A 19,932-nucleotide genomic window follows, 5' to 3' on the forward strand; every position below is an offset into this window, starting at 1 on the left:
GGGGCGTGCATGTGTGTGTGTGCTCTGTCGTCAGCTAGCTATTTTGAACCAAAAAATCAAAGAATTGCGGCTGGTGATTGCCAACAGGGGTAGTGTTCTAACAAGACAATGCCCGACCACATGTGTCTTTGGCAACCCTAACAAAGTTACATGGACTTGGCTGGAATCTCTTACTCCATCCACCATATTCTCCTGATATTGCGCCATCCGACTACCACTTGTTTTTGTCTGCAGAACTCAATGCAAGGAAAAACATTTAACGATTTAGATGGAGTCAAAATACATCTAGATAACCATTTTTCTTCAAAACCATCAAATTTTATGCTGATGGAATATTTAAATTGCCTGATAGATGGGCAAAGGCCGTTAATAATAATGGAAATTATTTCATTGAATAAGATTTATTGAAAGGTCACTTATTTATATTCTCTTTTTGCACATTAAAAGACGCTCAGAACTTTACGGACAAACTAATCTATTAGGTTGGTGCACAATTATTGCGACTTTTTTTTCAATAAATTTTATTCAACAAAAACAATAACAACATTTAGGCGTAGGAGTGGCTGTGTGGTAAGTAGCTTGCTTACCAACCACATGGTTCCGGGTTCAGTCCCACTGCGTGGCATCTTGGGCAAGTGTCTTCTACTATAGCCTCGGGCCGACCAAAGCCTTGTGAGTGAATTTGGTAGACGGAAGCTGAAAGAAGCCTGTCGTATATATGTATATGTATGTGTGTATGTGTTTGTATGTCTGTGTTTGTCCCCCAACATCGCTTGACAACCGATGCTGGTGTGTTTATATCCCCGTAACTTAGCGGTTCGGCAAAAGGGACCGATAGAATAAGTACTAGGCTTCCAAAGAATAGGTCCTGGGGTCGATTTGCTCGACTAAAGGCGGTGCTCCAGCATGGCCACAGTCAAAAGACTGAAACAAGTAAAAGAGTAAAAGAGTAAAAGAGATTTATCAAAAACATCTTTAAATGATTATTCTGACCGGTTGCCAAGCAAATGCAAAGCAGTAATTGAAGAAGATGGCGAATATGCTCCAGAATAATCATTTAAAGATGTTTTTGTTAAATGTTATTGTTCTTGTTGAATAAAATTTATTGAAAAAAAGCCGCAATAATTATGCACCAACCTAATATTTTCATTACTCTTATGACAACCAAATCGAAATATACGAATGAAACAAGATTTAAAATCTGGTTTGCTTATTATTGTCTTTATCACCAACTGACCTTCATTATTGCTGACAAATACTAACTGCAACTCAGTTATCACAGCAAAAGGTTAACATAGAGAATCAAATCTCTTGGTTTATTGATTAACGCCCTAAAACTACTGCTGTTGTTGCTATAGCAAATATTTGACGTTCTGAATTTGTGTGGCTGTTTCATCGGCTCCTGCTGTTGTTCTTGTTGGTGTGGCTATTGCCCTTGTTGCTGCTACTACTGCTTCTTGTTGTTGCTGTTACTGTTATGTAGCAGTTGTTGTTGTTACTGTTTTTGCTGTCATTCTTCCTGTTGTTGTTCTTCCTGTTGTTGCTGTTGTCATTTTTATCTTTGTCGTTGTTGTTGTCGTCATCACTGTGTTGTTTAGCCATACCTCAGAACAGATGAAGCTGAAGCGATTCGAATCCCAACCACAAGATATTCAGGTTCAACCACCACAGTTTCACATGATAGATCTATAAGTTGACCAATCGGTGAGAGACTGAGGTGTGACATGGCTTCTCGGATATCCCAAAATTTATCTTCTTTTCACTTTCCGAGAAAAAACCACTTGGTACCTAAGTCAAGCAGACCACCTCAGCAAATTACTTAAGACAAGTCAACCTCAGGCATTCAGGCAGACGATCTCAGGCATCAAGCAGACGGCCTCAAACATTTGCAAAGACGACTCCAGATACTCAGACAGCCCAATTCTGGACATTCACACACGTTGTTTCATTATCTGTTATCATTGTTATCGTCATGCCCGAGTTCCAACACAGGCAACAACAACAAAGTCCACTCATCACACTTCTCGGTCCATCATCACTGCCTCGAGATCCTAGATACATTCCAGGCCAGAGTCTCCAATCAAATTGTTGATGTTAGTGTGGCGGTTTTACCCTTCTGATATCACCATGAAGTGGGTTCCTACAACACTAATTTATATGCTTCCAGCCCAGCATGGTGCACGCAGTGACCAGATAGTCACGGTCGTCTTTGCCTGGTGCTCTTGCTAGCTTTTGGTCTTTACATTCTGAGTTCAAATTCAGCGGAGGTAAGCTTTGCCTTTCATCCTTTCAGGCGCGATGAAATAAATACCAGTTGAGCACTGGGGTCAATTTAATCGACTGGCCCTCTCATCCAAAGTTTCAGGCCTTATACCTATAGGTTTGAGGGTGAGTGGGTTGTTATTTCTAACAGATTTGAAGAATTGTAAAGATCAGAAGTGAGAAAAATCTTTAGCACCTGTGAATGGCATATAATGGCTGAGGAAAATTAAAGAATCAGGTGTGACTAGATGGCTGAGAAGTGTGCTTTGAAACCACACAGCTTAGAGTTCATTCACATAGCATTCACAATCAGCAAATCTCATTTATTATGGCTGTGTGTTGACAATCTCTTCTAAGTGAACTAAGCTGAGGTTGTTTTCGTGACCCACAATGTGAAACTGAAGTCAGCAGAAATAGTTTGGAGGAAGCATGACACCGAAACCAAAATGAAGAGTTGTTTTCTCTCAAATGAAATAAAAGACAAAACTAACTGTAAAAACTATTTTGTTGCAGAATGGTTACTTTTTTCTCTTTTTTTTATTTTTTATTTTTTTTACTTGTTTTCCATCATTAGATTGAGGCCAGGTGAAACTTAAAGATCAAGGTTTGGCCAAAGAGCAAAGTGTTTGCCTTCAGCCCTTCAGTCTCGTCTGCCGTACAACCTCTTTTGCCATGGCCACCAGCAGGGCCGGATTAAGACCCATCAAGGCCCTAAGCACTTAAAAGATTTTGGTGCCCCATAAAAGATTATGTAATTCAAAATATAAAGAATAACAAAACAGTAAGAGGGAAAATAATGTTCATTTTTGTCTACTTCCATTTTATTTATATTTGAAAAGTTCCTCTCACTTTTTTGAATTGCAATGTCTTTGATCAGATCCTCAAAATTAATCTTAGGTAACACATCTGTATCTATTCTTAGTAGAGACGACTACCCTACATAGTAGTCTGGACCCCCTTGGTGTGTGAGGCTCACCTAGAGCGTAACTATTCCGCCGGGTCCGAGCCGCAAACTCGCGAATCGGACCCCGTCACGGGTACGGTAGCGGCCGCGTGGCTCGTATCGCAGCCGACACGTCGGCCTTTCCATCGCGAATATTATTTTAGCAAGTTTAAAGTGATTTCTTTTGTGCCGTAAACCATTTACCATTTCTGTGGTGCCCCCCCCCACCTCCTTCCCTTGATACCCTAAGTACTTGCTTATTTTGCTTAATGGTTAATCCAGCGCTGGCCAACAGGCATATAAACACAGCCTTTCCTTCCCGGTTAAAGGAAGGCGGCGGGGCGATCTTCATGATGGATTCAGTTGACAGCCGGATCCGTCCCACATGCAACAGCAGGTGTTCGACACAAACCTACAGGTCAGCAATACTATAATAATAGAAAACAAGAGCGCAATACAATTTGTAATAGTTTGTTTATTTAACGGCTTGAACGATATTTCGTCTGTCTTCTTTAGATTCAAAATGCAAAAATCGTTCAAACCGTTGAATAAACAATCTATTACAAATCGCATCAAGCTCTTCTTATTGTCTATTTACCTTTGTGAAGAATTACGTCAACATTTATAAAACAACAACAACAACAACAACAATAATTAATTAATAATAATAATAATAATAATAATAATAATAATAATAATAATGGACATCTTATTATTTTTTGTTGCCAATTATGAGAATATAAAATGTCCAAAACTTATAATTTATAATTTGCCCTAAAGTCATGGATATTTTCATTTGCAGATGTTAAAGTTCTCACCCTTATCAGAACAGTTTTCTTTGGGCCTAGATTCAAGTCTGTGTGTGATTCTTGTTTGTTTGTTTTTTTTATTACTTTTTTTTTCTATTTGTTGTCTTTTTTAAACAAATATATCTTATCTAATCACATGTTTGTATTGAACTTGCTCTGCAAATGATAGGCGGGGGGTGATAAGGGACCCTTATAAATAGGTTGTCTATCATTTAGAGACATTCATTTTATTCTAGAAAACAAGAAAAGATGATTAAATTAACCATTCTCACCTGCCTTGTTGCTGCTGTTTCAGGTGAGATATGAGACAATGGAAACCTGATGGCTCTCTCTCTCTCTCTCTCTCTCTATCTATCTATCTATCTATCTATCTATCTATCTATCTATCTCTTTCTCTTTCTCTTTCTCTCTTTCTTTCTCTGTTTCTCTTTTTTCTCCTTTTCTCTCTCTCTCTTTTTCTCTTTCTCAATCCCTCTCTCCTTTATTCTCTCTCACTCACTCTCGTTCTTTCTTCTTATTTTCTCTTTCTATCACAATCTTTTTCTCTTTTCTCTTTCTTTCCCACTCTCTGTCTTTCTCTCTCTATTTCTCTCTCATACTCTCTCTCTCTCTTTCTTTCTCTATTTCTCTTTTTTCTCCCGCTCTCTCTCTCTGTCTCTCTCTCTTTCTCTCTCTCTCAATCCCTCACTCCTTTATTCTCTCTCTCTCTCACTCACTCTCGTTCTTTCTTCTTATTTTCTCTTTCTATCACAATCTTTTTCTCTTTCTTTCTCACTCTCTGTCTTTCTCTCTATATTTCTCTCTCATTCTCCCTCTCTCTTTCTCACTTTCTCTTTCTATCACTCTCTCCTTTTCTTTCTCTCTCTCTCCCCCTCTCTCAATCTCTCTCCCCTCCCTTACACTTCCCTTTCACTCACTCTCTCTCCTCCTCTCTCAATCTCTCTCTCCCCTTTCAATCTCCCCCTCCTCTCTCTCTCTCTCTCTCTCTCTCTCTCTCTCTCTCTCTCTCTCTCTCTCTCTCAATAAAGGAGTAACATGTATGTTGTTCTTCCTTTATTTTGTCCTGCCTTTTCTTCCATTTTTCTCTTATCCATTCTTTCATTCATTCCTTCTGCCATTCCTTCCTTCCTTCCCTCATTCATTCATAAATTTCATTTGCTGATTGAATTCTGCCATTTTTCGTTCCCATTACTTGCAGGGGTTGCAATGGCTGACTGCACCCATAAGGGAAAAGTTTACCATGCTGGCGAAGCATTCAAGGATGACTGCAACACATGCTTCTGTGGGGAGACAGGACTTGCTTTCTGCACCCAGATGATATGTATACGTTCAGGTATGGCACTGTTCACAAATTCCACAAAAAATGATTCTCACATTCAGTCATTCTACTAATTAATCTTAATTATACAAGTTGGTTAGACGTTGGTTAGGCACAGGAGTGCCTGTGTGGTAAGTAGCTTGCTTACCAACCACATGGGCAAGTGTCTAAGTGTCTTCTACTATAGTCTTGGGCCGACCAAAGCCTTGTGATTGGATTTGGTAGACGGAAACTGAAAGATGCCCGTCGTATATATGTGTATATATATATATATATATATATATATATATATATATATATATGTATGTATGTATGTATGTGTGTTAGTGTTTGTCCCCCCACCATCGCTTGACAACCGATGCTGGTGTGTTTACGTCCCCGTAACTTAGCGGTTCGGCAAAATAGACCGGTAGAATAAGTACTAGGCTTACAAAGAATAAGTCCTGGGGTCGATTTGTTCGACTAAAGGCGGTGCTCCAGCATGGCCGCAGTCAAATGACTGAAACAAGTAAAAGAGTAAAAGAAAGAGTAAAGAGTTACATTTTCAGTGTACAAACACAAACTCCTTTCATACTCAACACAACCTCCTCCTCTTAATGACTGTCTCTTTACCCTCCTTAAAAAACAACTTTTTATCTCATCTTATATACACTCACTTTTTTACACTTTTATTCGGGTTTTTTTTTCCGATTTTTTATCGTTTTTCTCCGTCGAATTTTTTAATTGTATAAATTTTTTTCATAATTGTATTCATCATCATCATCCTTATCATCGTTTAACGTCCGCTTTCCATGCTAGCATGGGTTGGACGATTTGACTGAGGACTGGTGAACCAGATGGCTACACCAGGCTCTAGTCTGATCTGGCAGAGTTTCTACAGCTGGATGCCCTTCCTAACACCAACCACTCCGAGAGTGTAGTGGGTGCTTTTACGTGCCACCTACACATAAAATACACCATCTCGAGCGTGGTCGTCACCAGTACCGCCTGACACCCTTTAATTCTTATTTTTTATCTTGTACCTTGGAGGGTAACTTTCTTGGTGCAATCTCATGGTCATTCATGACCAAAGGGGATTTTTACCTTTTTCCCCTATTAGATATTAGTAACCACACCGGTCCTCTACAAAAACCTGCACTACCGCACCTCAATTCTCATAGATCATTCCCTTGTCCACTGGCATGAAGCTGACCCCACCCCACAGGATTTGTAGTTCTGCCAGCTACATGGATGTTAGTGGATAACGATGATGATTTATATATTTTTTGTGAAAATGTTCCTGAATATACAGAAAAATAACTACTGCAGAAAAATAACCACTGCAGAAAAATAACCACTTCAGAAAAATAACTACTGCAGAAAAATAACTACTGCAGAAAAATAACCACTGCAGAAAAATAACTACTACAGAAAAATAACCACTGCAGAAAAATAACTACTGCAGAAAAATAACTACTGCAGAAAAATAACCACTGCAGAAAAATAACCACTTCAGAAAAATAACTACTGCAGAAAAATAACCACTGCAGAAAAATAACTACTACAGAAAAATAACTACTGCAGAAAAATAACTACTGCAGAAAAATAACCACTTCAGAAAAATAACTACTGCAGAAAAATAACCACTGCAGAAAAATAACCACTCCAGAAAAATAACTACTACAGAAAAATAACCACTGCAGAAAAATAACTACTGCAGAAAAATAGCTACTGCAGAAAAATAACCACTGCAGAAAAATAACCACTTCAGAAAAATAACTACTGCAGAAAAATAACCACTGCAGAAAAATAACCACTGCAGAAAAATAACTACTGCAGAAAAATAACTACTGCAGAAAAATAACCACTGCAGAAAAATAACCACTTCAGAAAAATAACTACTGCAGAAAAATAACCACTGCAGAAAAATAACTACTACAGAAAAATAACTACTGCAGAAAAATAACTACTGCAGAAAAATAACCACTTCAGAAAAATAACTACTGCAGAAAAATAACCACTGCAGAAAAATAACCACTCCAGAAAAATAACTACTACAGAAAAATAACCACTGCAGAAAAATAACTACTACAGAAAAATAACCACTGCAGAAAAATAACCACTGCAGAAAAATAACCACTGCAGAAAAATAACCACTGCAGAAAAATAACCACTTGCTTTGACAGGTCTTCAAAAGCATGATATATCGCCAAAGGTCTCACTCACCTGCTATTGCCTCCGTGAAGCCCAACGTTTGAAAGGTGCTTTTTACATGATTGCATTTGACTGAGTAATCTGAACACTAAAGTGTTAAACCAGACATATTAGGCTCAAATATTCTACCTGTTTTATGGTCTAATCAGCCAGATCTGGTCTCTCACACCTAGCCTGCAATAAACAATAAACACCTAAAAATGAACAGTTACATTATCAAAATTTTGCAACTATGACTTAATGCATGATTAATTTTTCCAAAATGTGAATAAATAAGTATAACATTTAACAGAATAATCTGCATGCCAAAGGGTTAAGACAGTAGGGGTACAAGATTTAGCTGCAGTTTCTAGAAAGTCAGACAACCACATTGAAGTTTTCACTGTTTGCTCAATCTCCTAAAATTTTAGAGTCGTTGTCATCATGTGGCACCATGGTCATTATTTCCGTAATCATCATCATCACCATCATTGTCATCATCATCATCATCATCATCATCATCACCATCATTGTCATCATCATCATCATCATCATCACCATCATTGTCATCATCATCATCATCATCATCATCATCATCTTCATCAGTGTCCTCATTGTCATTATCTGTATCATCATCATCATCATCATTAGTGTCATCACTGTCATCATCACTGTCATCATCTCTGTAATCATAATCGTCATCATCGTCATCATCATCATCATCATCATCATCATCATCATCATCATGAGTATCATCATTGTCATTATCTCCATAATCATCCGTGTTAATTACTGTTACCATCATCCTTTAATGCCCATTTTTTGTAAGCTGGCATGGGTTTGGCACAAGCCTCCAGCTGGCGTCTGGCAACAGAATTTCATTCAGGAATCAATCAATCAACGCCCCCCCCAAGTAAAAATAATGTTTGAACAAGAGGACATCTTTTATTTTATTCCATTGCAGCATCACCCACCAAAGATATTTGTCATTACAACGGTCAAATATACAAACCAGGCGACATTTTCAAAAGTGATTGCAACACCTGCTTCTGCGGCAAACTTGGCATTGTGGGATGCACCAGAAAGAAATGTAGGAATGCACATAAAGGTACGTCTCTTGTTAAAACATTGCCAACAGGGCATCGTGTATTCTTTCGTTCTTTTATTAATAACCTATTCCGATGGTGCATACGCTCCATCCTAATCACATCATCATCATCATCCTCATCGTTTAACGTCTGCTTTCCATGCTAGCATGGGTTGGACGATTTGACTGAGGATTGGTGGACCAGGAGGCAACACCAGGCTCCAATCTGATCTGGCAGAGTTTCTACAGCTGGATGCCCTTCCTAACGCCAACCACTCAGAGAGTGTAATGGGTGTTTTACGTGATACCGGCACAAGGGCCAGTCAGGTGGAACTGGTGATGGCCACGCTCGAAATGGTGTGTTTTACGTGCCACCTGCACAGGAGCCAGTCCTACGGCCCTAGCAACGATCTCGCTCGAATGTCTTTTAAGAATAATTAGTACTTATAATACCATCTACATATTTTTCAATGACATTTTTTTCTTATTAGACGCATAATTATAATCCCCATTTTTTATCCCCATAATCCTTAATTAATCCTTAATATTAATATTAAATTTTTTATAACGTAGGCGTAGGAGTGGCTGTGTGGTAAGTAGCTTGCATACCAACCACATGGTTCCGGGTTCAGTCCCACTGTGTGACACCTAGGGCAAGTGTCTTCTACTATAGCCTCGGGCTGACCAAAGCCTTGTGAGTGGATTTGGTAGATGGAAACTGAAAGAAGCCCATCGTATATATGTATATATATATATATATATATATATATATATGTGTGTGTGTGTATACATTTGTGTGTTTGTGTTTGTCCCCCCCCCCTAACATTGCTTGACAACTGATGCTGGTGTGTTTACGTAACCGTAACTTAGCGGTTCGACTAAAGAGACCGATAGAATAAGTACTAGGCTTACAAAGAATAAGTTCTGGGGTCAATTAGCTTGACTAAAAGGCAGTGCTCCAGCATGGCCACAGTCAAATGACTGAAACAAGTAAAAGAGTAAAAGAGTAACTATGAACTTAATATTTAATCCCAAACTTATCTTACCAAAGAACAATAATATATTATCCTTTTCATTTCTAATCCCACCGTACTTATACTCCATATATAAAAACCATAGCCCTTATTTTTATTTCCATTAATTTAATTAATTCATCTATATTCAATTTTTATTTAAACTCTAGAACTTAATCCTAAACTCTATTATCAATTTGTTCTTAAATCTATGCAATAATTATTATAATATATATCCTCTTCTTGGTCAATTCCAATATTTTTTCCCCTCAATATCAATATATATACCAACATTGAAATTATAAGTTGTATATTAGTTCTCAGCAGTATATTCAATATTTCATCTCTTGAAATTTACCATATTAAGGATACCCATATAGCTCATAGTTTAAATCCATGATATTAGCATGCTTATTTATTAGAACAATCATCATATAAACCATATTTAATATCATGATATAGGTATAAATTTAATCCATTGATCTCTCAAATTTGAAATTATAACATTCAAAAGCTCTAATACCAAACTTATCCCGACTTTATAAAATAATCCATAATACTTATTTCATTGTTAAATGGAAGTTTTATATACGAAGGGAGGTTACTAGTTATTACTATTAAAAATTACATTGCATTTAAATTTTTTTTTCTTTCCTCTTACAAGTAAATGCAATATAGTCTTTTTATATACTTAATACTTTTTCTTAGAACAATAATAATATATCTTAGTCAATTGAAATCCCAAATAATAACAATTATTATTACTTTTCTCCAAATAACATCCTAAAAACAATATCGTAGTATAATATAAAGAAATTTTTTCCCCTTCTCTTTTATTTCTTAATCCATTTTTTTTTTGTATCTTATACTCCACATAAAAAATTATATTTCATCACTTTTCATTATTTTCCCCCTCATAAAATCCACTTTTCTCTCTATACACTTAACTTCTTTTTTCTTTTTTTTTTTTTGCATGAATATTTACATTCATCTCTGTAGTAAATAACCTTTCTCTGAATATTAGAATGTAAATGTTGGTGCATAGAAATGATTAATAATTAATAGTAATCATAGAATACATAGAGTTATTTTTCTCTTTTATTTCCCAAAATCATTTATGTTTTTTCCCCTCAAAAATCTATTTCATCTCTCATTCTGTCTTTAACACCCATAACAGCTCCATAGCATCCCTTATTATAATCAAATGACTTCTTCATGTCCGTTAATCCCATATATGTATATTTTTCAAATACATTATAGTATTTTAGCAAAATTTCAATGCATAGTATCTCCCTACATGAGCTCAGCATCCTAATAAATTATTGCTTACGTTTGAATACATGGAGGAGGAGGAGGTTGATTTTTGACAAGCCTTTCTCTCCTGATATTTGATTTCTTCCTTTTTTCTTCTGGTGGTTTCAAAGATTTTGGTTCCGATGATGATGGAACACCAACCCTTGGTACAATCTCAGGCTTGTGTCTCAAATGATTTAGGCCCAAGTCCATTGGTATTCAATATTGTTTTGAGTTGTTAATGAGAGCAACCCCATGGTCCTTTTCTTGAAGTGAGCTTGAAATAAGACCAGGCATAAGAGCCGAGATATATCCATTGTCGCTACATGTCCTGACCATTGAAGACGATGCTTTCCCTGTTGGCTCTTTTCAGGACTTTGATGTCGGTCATATATTGTCCCTATTTGATTCTCAAGATTGAACAAAGCTTTTGTTGGTGAAAGCGTTCTAAATTTTGGATGAATTGATGATATAGAAGGCACCGCTGAAAACTATCGCTAAATGCTTCTTATATAATCCTACATCATATCTGTAATGATATTTTCTTACAACACTTTATGTATAATTCTTTTAGGTTGTGTTTACAAACACAAACACTACAACGCTGGAGACAGCTTCAAGAAAGACTGCAATCTATGTATATGTGGCACTTCTGGACAAGCAGCTTGTACAATGAAGCCCTGCCCTCTCAAACAACATTCTTGGTAAGTCTTTAATAACATTGGCCAGAAAGCTGTTTCGATATTGTTGAATAAATTAAAGTGGAGGCGCAATGGCTCAGTGGTTACGGCAGCGGACTCGCAGTCATAGGATCGCAGTTTCGATTCCCAGACCGAGCATTGTGAGTGTTTATTGAGCGAAAACACCTAAAGCTCCACGAGGCTCCAGCAGGGGATGGTGGCGAACCCTGCTGTACTCTTCCACCACAACCTTCTCTTACTTCCGGTTTCTGTTGTGCCTGTAATTCAAAGAGTCAGCCTTGTCACACTCTGTGTCACGCTGAATATCCCCGAGAACTACATTGAAGGTACACGTGTCTGTGGAGTGCTCAGCCACTTGCACGTTAATTTCACGAGCAGGCTGTTCCGTTGATCGGATCAACTGGAACCCTCGACGTCGTAAGCGACGGAGTGCCAACAACAACAAATAAATTAAAGGAAACTCTAACACCGTATATAAAATGTGTTTTCAATGAGGGGACAACCAGTGGAAACATCCGGAAGTTAATCCACTTACAATTTGTTGTTGTGTAGTATAATGTAGTATCGTCATCATTGTCATCATCATCGTCATTGTTGTGTTTGCATGTACAGCAAAGTACAAGTGTGTTGAAAGAAATATTGGATATAGGATGCATCAGATGTGGTGTATATAAGAGAGAAGACGGTGCTAGGTATGGTCATATCATGCAGATGAAAGAGGTCTGTTGCATAAAGCTGAGCTGATCGTTAGACATGGATGGAACCCACGGAAGAGGGAGACCCAGAAAAAAATGGGATAAAATAATGAAAATGTTGAGCCTCAAAAAGGGATGACAAAGGACCATGATGATAGTAATAAGTTGTGCTTGAGAAGACCCATCCAGCTCAGCAAAATTAAGGTCCTGTCAAGCCTTCCCTCACAACTCATTTTATTACACTCATTCCTCCATAATTCTCCTAACTATGGTACTGTACACTCAGGTAGTATAAACAGCACCATTTACTCTCCTACATTTCCCATAATCCCCCTCTCACTATCACTTAACACTTCCTCTTCTTCCTCTTCCCCGACCCACTATTCTTTCCTTCACTTCTTCCCCAAATTGATTTCCTTAAAATAACAGGGCATTTTAATTTAATATTTAATTAATTCACTGAGTATTAATTGAAACAGCCATAAGGGATGATGATTGATTTGTTGTTAATAATAAACAATTAGTAACTTCCCAATCTCCATTTTCTTCTCTTACATATATATATATATGTAAGTTTATGTATTTATTAATATTATCTCAGTTTAAAAAAACCTTTGACAATGTAAATATGTTAATAGTTACCATGGGTAGCAAAAATTACACAAAAAACCAGGATATCACACCCGTTTTATAGGTAGAGATACCAAGTTAAAGTGATGCATTTTGAGTAGATAAGAATAATAAATGGAGCAAAACGCATATAAATAAAAGCAACTTTTATTTATATGCATTTTGCTCCATTTATTGTTATTATTCATATATATATATATATATATATATACCCCACTCTCCACTCTTCTACCACCATCCTACCCATCTCCAATCTCTCTATAATCCATACTATCGACCGCCTTCTTCCTCCAGCCTTTTCCATCTTTTTCTCGTCTCTGTCATTTTTTTTCTCCTTGTTTCTCTCCTTATTTCTTTCTGTGTTCCTTTCAGTTGAAGAGCGTAGCTTAAAACGTCAAAGACTTTCTCTATTCCCGAGCATTAAACTAATACATCCATTTGTTGTTTACACCACTTGTCTTTGTCTGTTGTTTTTTTCGTAAATTCTCCCATATATATATATATATACATATATATATATGTATGTATGTATAAATTATTAAAATTCAGTTGAATTAGGTACTTAAGTTGAGGCACCAACCCAGTTTGGTATAGTCTGCACAGCTCAAAATTAGGTGATTAAAAACCAAATGCGTAACAAGGATGTCCAGGTATCAAGCAGCTCTGTTTAATTGATTAATGAAGACATTACATCAATTTGAAATAGACCACTGCTCTCTTTGGATGCATACAGATTTCCAACATAAGGAATAATTTTTTTTAACAAATTATCAATAGTACAGGAGACTAAAATAATTACATTGATCCTTTTTATCCTTTACCAATTACATCGGTAAAATAATTACATAATGTTGGTATTTTTTTTATATAATTATATTTTTCCATAATGTTGGTAAATTTCTTTTATATAACCACATGGTTCTGGGTTCAGTCGCACTGCGTGGCACCTTGGGCAAGTGTCTTCTACTATAGCCTCGGGCCGACCAAAGCCTTGGGAGTGGATTTGGTAGACGGAAACTGAAAGAAGCCCGTCGTATATATGTATATATATATATATATGTATATATATATATATATATATATATATATATATATATATATATAGAAGAAGCTCGTCGTATATATGTATATATATGTATGTATGTGTGTGTATACGTTTGTGTGTCTGTGTTTGTCCCCCTAGCATCACTTGACAACCGATGGTGGTGTGTTTACGTCCCTGTAACTTAGTGATTTGGCAAAAGAGACCAATAAAATAAGTACTAGGCTTCCAAAGAATAAGTCCTGGGGTCGATTTGCTCGAATAAAGGTGGTGCTCCAGCATGGCCACAGTCAAATGACTGAAACAAGTAAAAGAGTAAAAGAGTATATAAATTTTTACCTAGTCTGAATACACCTTGTTAATTCCCACATTCAGAACTCATTTTGTTTTCTTTGGTTTCCAACTTCTGCCCTTTTATTTGATAATCATAATAGTTTTAGCGACCCCAGCCCTCCCTCTTTCTGGCTATCACATCTCCTCTATCTGTCATTATATTATTGGCATCTCTGTGATTTGTTCCTTTTATGTAGATAAGGGCTGGATTTATGGTCCTATCAATATGGCAGCCAGCAAGAGTATCTGACATGAATTAATTTATCACCACCACAGGAAACTTAACTGTCAATTCCCAATAGATCTAATCCTAATGGCTTGTACACAGCAGGTTACATTAGGCCTTTTGAATGTGACAGATAATTTATAAATTGTAAGTTATAGCAACATTTACCATTCTTCTTTCTTCACCCCACCCCACCCTCCACTATTCTTCCTCTGCCACTTCTAAGCATAGTAGGCTTTAGGTAGAATTTTTCTCACTAAATTCATTCTGTCACAAAAATTTGCTAAAGGAAACAATGTAATTATTTTAGTCTCCTGTACTATTGATTAATTTGTTAAAAAATAGTAATATTAATAATGATAATAATAATAATAATAATAATAATAATAATAATAATAATAATAATGGTTTATCCTTATGCTGGAAATTTGTATGCATCCAAAGAAAGCGGTGGTCAATTTCAAATTGATCAAAGGTCTTCATTGATCGATTAAATGAAGCTGCTTGAAACAGCCATAATGCACTGATACTTGGACATCCTTGTTACTCATTTGGTTTTATATATGTGTATATATATATATATCCCCTCTCTCTCTCTGGGAGAGAGGCACAAGCACATACACAGACATATACACACACGGCAGTAACTTCCGCCTACCAAATTCAATCACAAAGCTTCGGTCGGCTATATAAAATTAGTGTACATTTAAACTCAAAAGAGGCGACCTTTAACAGGCAGCCTTACATGCTAGAAGGAGCAGTAAAAACGTCCAAACCACATTTAAGAACAATTTCGAAGGGAATGAAAAATAAAAACTTCTACCTTGTTTTTTATATATATATATATATATATATATATATATATATATATATATATATATATATATATATATATATATATTTATGTGTATATATATATATATATATATATATATATATATATATATTTATGTGTATATATATATATATATATATATATATTATACAAATTATGGAGGTTTAGTTCACAGGTGATCTGAACAATTAGGTACGCTAGGTAAGTGCTGTAATGTAATGCGGTGTAAATAAGTGTATTTAAGTGTATTGTAGTTTAGGATCTGGTGCAATGTAATGTGGTGTAAATAAGTGTATATAAGTGTATTGCAGTGTTGTATCTAGTGCAGTGTAATGTCGTGTAAACAAATGTATTGAAGTGTATTTAAGTGTGGTATCTGGTTTTCGTATAGACAAGTCTGGTGCATCATTGTGTAGGGTAAAGAAACATGGCGGAATCGAGAGATAGTGAGATCAAATACTTTGTGCTGTTCAATTACATCCTTTTGCATTCAGGGTTCACGTTTGTCTTTTATATCCTCCTGGGGACAATAAAGTGAACACAAGTCAAAATAGTGAGAGGGGTTTACATAATATTCTTTTTTTCTTTCATTTATATTTCAGAGACAAAAAATAATCCAGGAGAGACCCCAGAAAACAAAGAGAAATATTTACCTCCATCTGGGAACGAAAACTGAAATAAAATTTGTAAAAATATCTTTAAATAATTTTATTCCCATTTTTATTGATGGTTGTTTTTATGTTGTTTTCATTGTTGTTGTTATTGTTTGACCCTTGCTAAGCCAAGACTAAGTAAATATATAGCATAAGCCATTCCTGCCAGAACCAATTTGTCTTTTATTCAGAATATATCCATTTATTAGATAGTGGGGAGTGATTTGTGGAGGTGCATGGCCTAGTGGTTAGAGCAGCAGACTTGCAGTTGAGGGATTGTGGGTTCGAATCTCAGACCAGGCGATGTGTGTGTTTATGAGTGAAACACTTCAGCTCCATGTGGATCTGGCAGAAGGTAATGGTGAGCTTCTGCTGACTCTTTTGCCACAACTTTCTCTCGCTCTTTCCTCCTCCTGCATCTAGCAGCTCACCTGTGACGGATCAGCATCCCATCCAGGTGGGGAACCTATACGCCAATGAAACCAGGAAACCGGACCTTTATGAGCCAGGCATGGCTCGAGAAGTAACAAACAACAAGGTGCAACTTGGGAGAGATCTGCTTAGTATTTCTAACAGATCAAATGACTACCAAGAAGCAATTCCATTGGTTCTGTATTGAGATTTCAGAAAGGGAAACAATACATTCATTATATGTATATATATATATATGTATATATATATATATATATATATATATATATATATATATATATAACCCATGCTAGCATGGAAAGCGGACGTTAAACGATATATATATATATATATATATATATATATAGTGGGGGAAAGTAAGCAGAAAAATAAGCGAAAATGCACATTGTAAATCAAAAAAAAAGGTAAGGCTTTTTATGAAAAGTAACGATAGGTATATACAATTAGATGAACTGAGGTAGGAATAAAGGTAATAAAAGCCATTATTGTGAGTTGTTAAAGAGATTTAAAAGCATACCGGTTTCGTAATAATACTAGTCATTGCTTTATTAACTACGAAACACAGTTCAACATAGAATACGCATCGAAAAACCCCTTCTTGAAGAAAAATAAACCAAAAACATAACACAGAAATGAACCCACGCTTATCTAACACAAACCACAGACGGTCAAGGGGACACAACTCCACCGACCTAACCTCTCTTACATCCCAAAATAACTTGCAAACAACAATCAGGAATTCAGCCCACAATAGAAAATCTGGACGTAATCCTCATGGCATCCTACATACAAATCAAAGGTTCCATCGAAACCTCCAGACTAACCGAAACTTTTGGGAACCAATTCCTACCAATCTACCTCCATCATCTCACAATAAATGGAAGAATTTACCTCCAAGACTTAACCCTCAACATGGTTATTTTAATCATTCAACAAGACACAACCTAACTAAACAACATAACTTTCACCTCCACCCACATTTCAATATTAAAAATAAATTTAACCCTAACCACATCAACCATAGACAATATAACAACCCTCAGTACAACCATAATCTAGCTCGCTTCACAGCCACCCCACCACCCCACTACCAATATATTACCACAGACACACTTTACACCCATTTTCTCTTCAGCAAACCAAACACAACAGAGACTTTCCACAACAATCCACCTACTACAACCAACCATTTTTTAGACTTAAATCAGAGAAACAGAGATGTGAAATGGAACAAAATGTACAAGAACAAACGAAAATAATCAACTTATCAAAGAAAATCCTAAGTGCTACACAAACTAGAATTCTAGCAAGAGATTTAAAGTTTACTCCAACCCCTCGCAGATCAAACCCAAATGAAATTAAGGATAACACTATGGATTTCTGCAAAAAATTACGCCTCACAGAAGCACTTCACAACTACACCAGCGAAGATGAGTCTATAGTAAAAAACAAAAGTGAATACTGTCCTACAAAGGGCAGAAATAAAGCACTTGATGATTTATCGTTACTTTTCATAAAAAGCCTTATAATATAGGGTGAATATTTTGGCCAGATATCAGATATGAATAGTTTAAATGCTAAATGGTAAATTCGCAGGAGTGGCTGTGTGGTAAGTAGCTTGCTTACCAACCACATGGTTCCGGGTTCAGTCCAACTGCGTGGCACCTTGGGCAAGTGTCTTCTACCATAGCCTCGGGCCGACCAAAGCCTTGTGAGTGGATTTGGTAGACAGAAACTGAAAGAAGCCCGTTGTATATATGTATATATATATATATATATATATATGTGTGTGTGTGTGTGTGTGTGTGTGTGTGTGTGTGTGTGTGTGTGTGTGTGTGTGTATATGTTTATGTGTCTGTGTTTGTCCCCCCAACATCACATGACAACCGATGCTGGTGTGTTTACGTCCCTGTAACTTAGCGGTTCGGCTAGAGAGAGCAATAGAATAAATACTAGGCTTACAAAGAATAAGTCCTGGGGTCGATTTGCTTGACTAAACGCGGTGCTCCAGCATGGCCGCAGTCAAATGACTGAAACTAAAGAATAAATTATACCAAATCATGGGACTAATTTGTTGCTGGTTAATTACCAGGGACATGTGATCCACACATTCATCCTTAGTACCACTTATGTAAACATATCATGCACTTAACATTTGGTGTTGGGAGCTGATTTTTAACCTAGTTTAACATTATGAAAGTGAGCCCTTATATAAATATATCACAATGATTCATTATCCTGTTTAAACACAACTTGTGTGTGCATGCATGTGTACATGTATATGTGTGTGTGACTGTGCATGCGTGTGTGTATGCGTGTGTGTATGTGAGTGTATGTGTGTACAGTTAAATAAAAACAGCCGTGCTGATGGCATGTAAAGAGCACTGCTCGAGCATTGGGCCTCACAGAGGCAGTGACATGTAACCAAGTCCTTTGGCGATATACCGTATTATTTAGCAGAAGAATAAAGGCTCACTGTAATTTATAAACTTTGTTTCTTGTATTATTTCCATGCTATATAATGGTTTGCAAGATTCCCAAGTAAAACCAAGGGAGACTATGTACCCACATAGCTAAAAAAGGTATTATAAATGTATAAGGGCTCATTTGCCAATCACATTCTTGTTGTTGTTGTTGTTGTATAGTCATGAGGTCAATGTCCAAGGGTTTTGAGGTTTTTAAAGTTTTCTTAGTTGTTGCACAGGCATGGCTGTGCAGTAAAAAGCTTCTTTACCAACCACATGGTTCCAGGTTCATTCCCACTGCGTGGCATTTTGGGCAAGTGTCTTCTACTATAACTTCAGGCCAACCAAAGTCTTGTGAATGGATTTGGTTGACAGAAACTGAAAGAAGCCCATCGTAACATCCACCCCTAGGGGTCAGCCACACTTAAGTGGCAATATACTACACTTTATCGTGCAGTTACTGTTAATACTTCATTTAGAGAATTAACATTGCTTATATATATATATATATATATATATATATGAATAATTTATAGTCTATTGACTAATTTTTATTCTCGCTGGACCACTGGTGGTAAATTAAATTTCTAAAGTTTTTTTGCTCCCCTATGATTTATTAATAATGATATATATATATATATATATATATATATATATATATATATATATATATATATATATATATACACATATATTATATGGACTGCAGTGATACTGCGACACTACTTTGAAGGGTTTAGGCAAACAAATCAACCCCAGTACCTATTCTATCAGTTTCTGATAATGAACTGCCAAGTTATGTGGACGTAAACAAACCAGTACCGGTTATCAAACGGTTGGAGTCTCAGCTTTTTTAGCTGCTATTTCTGAACTTCGGTATGTGGTGAAGCAAATATTTGCTGATCCCTTAATTATGTTTATAAATGTATATGAACTTTTAAATAAGTTCTCCACCGATAATGGTGTTTACATACCGAAGGGCTTGGTAAAAATTATTAATTGTTGATTTATTAATAAATTGAT

At 36.3% G+C, this 19,932-nt stretch overlaps 1 protein-coding gene across 1 annotated transcript; it reads left to right on the forward strand.

Moving 5' to 3' along the window:
* The first annotated feature begins 4,172 nt into the window (after window positions 1–4,172).
* Window positions 4,173–16,054, forward strand: LOC106879171 (uncharacterized). Its single transcript, XM_089343346.1, has 5 exons — window positions 4,173–4,309; window positions 5,213–5,347; window positions 8,469–8,612; window positions 11,472–11,601; window positions 15,962–16,054. Coding segments are annotated over exons 1-5 (456 nt in total). The 5' UTR covers window positions 4,173–4,263; the 3' UTR covers window positions 15,963–16,054.
* The last annotated feature ends 3,878 nt before the right edge of the window (window positions 16,055–19,932 follow it).

Source organism: Octopus bimaculoides, chromosome 27, assembly GCF_046866305.1.
Source record: "Octopus bimaculoides isolate indiv1 chromosome 27, ASM4686630v1, whole genome shotgun sequence".
Taxonomy (NCBI): Eukaryota; Metazoa; Mollusca; class Cephalopoda; order Octopoda; family Octopodidae; genus Octopus; species Octopus bimaculoides.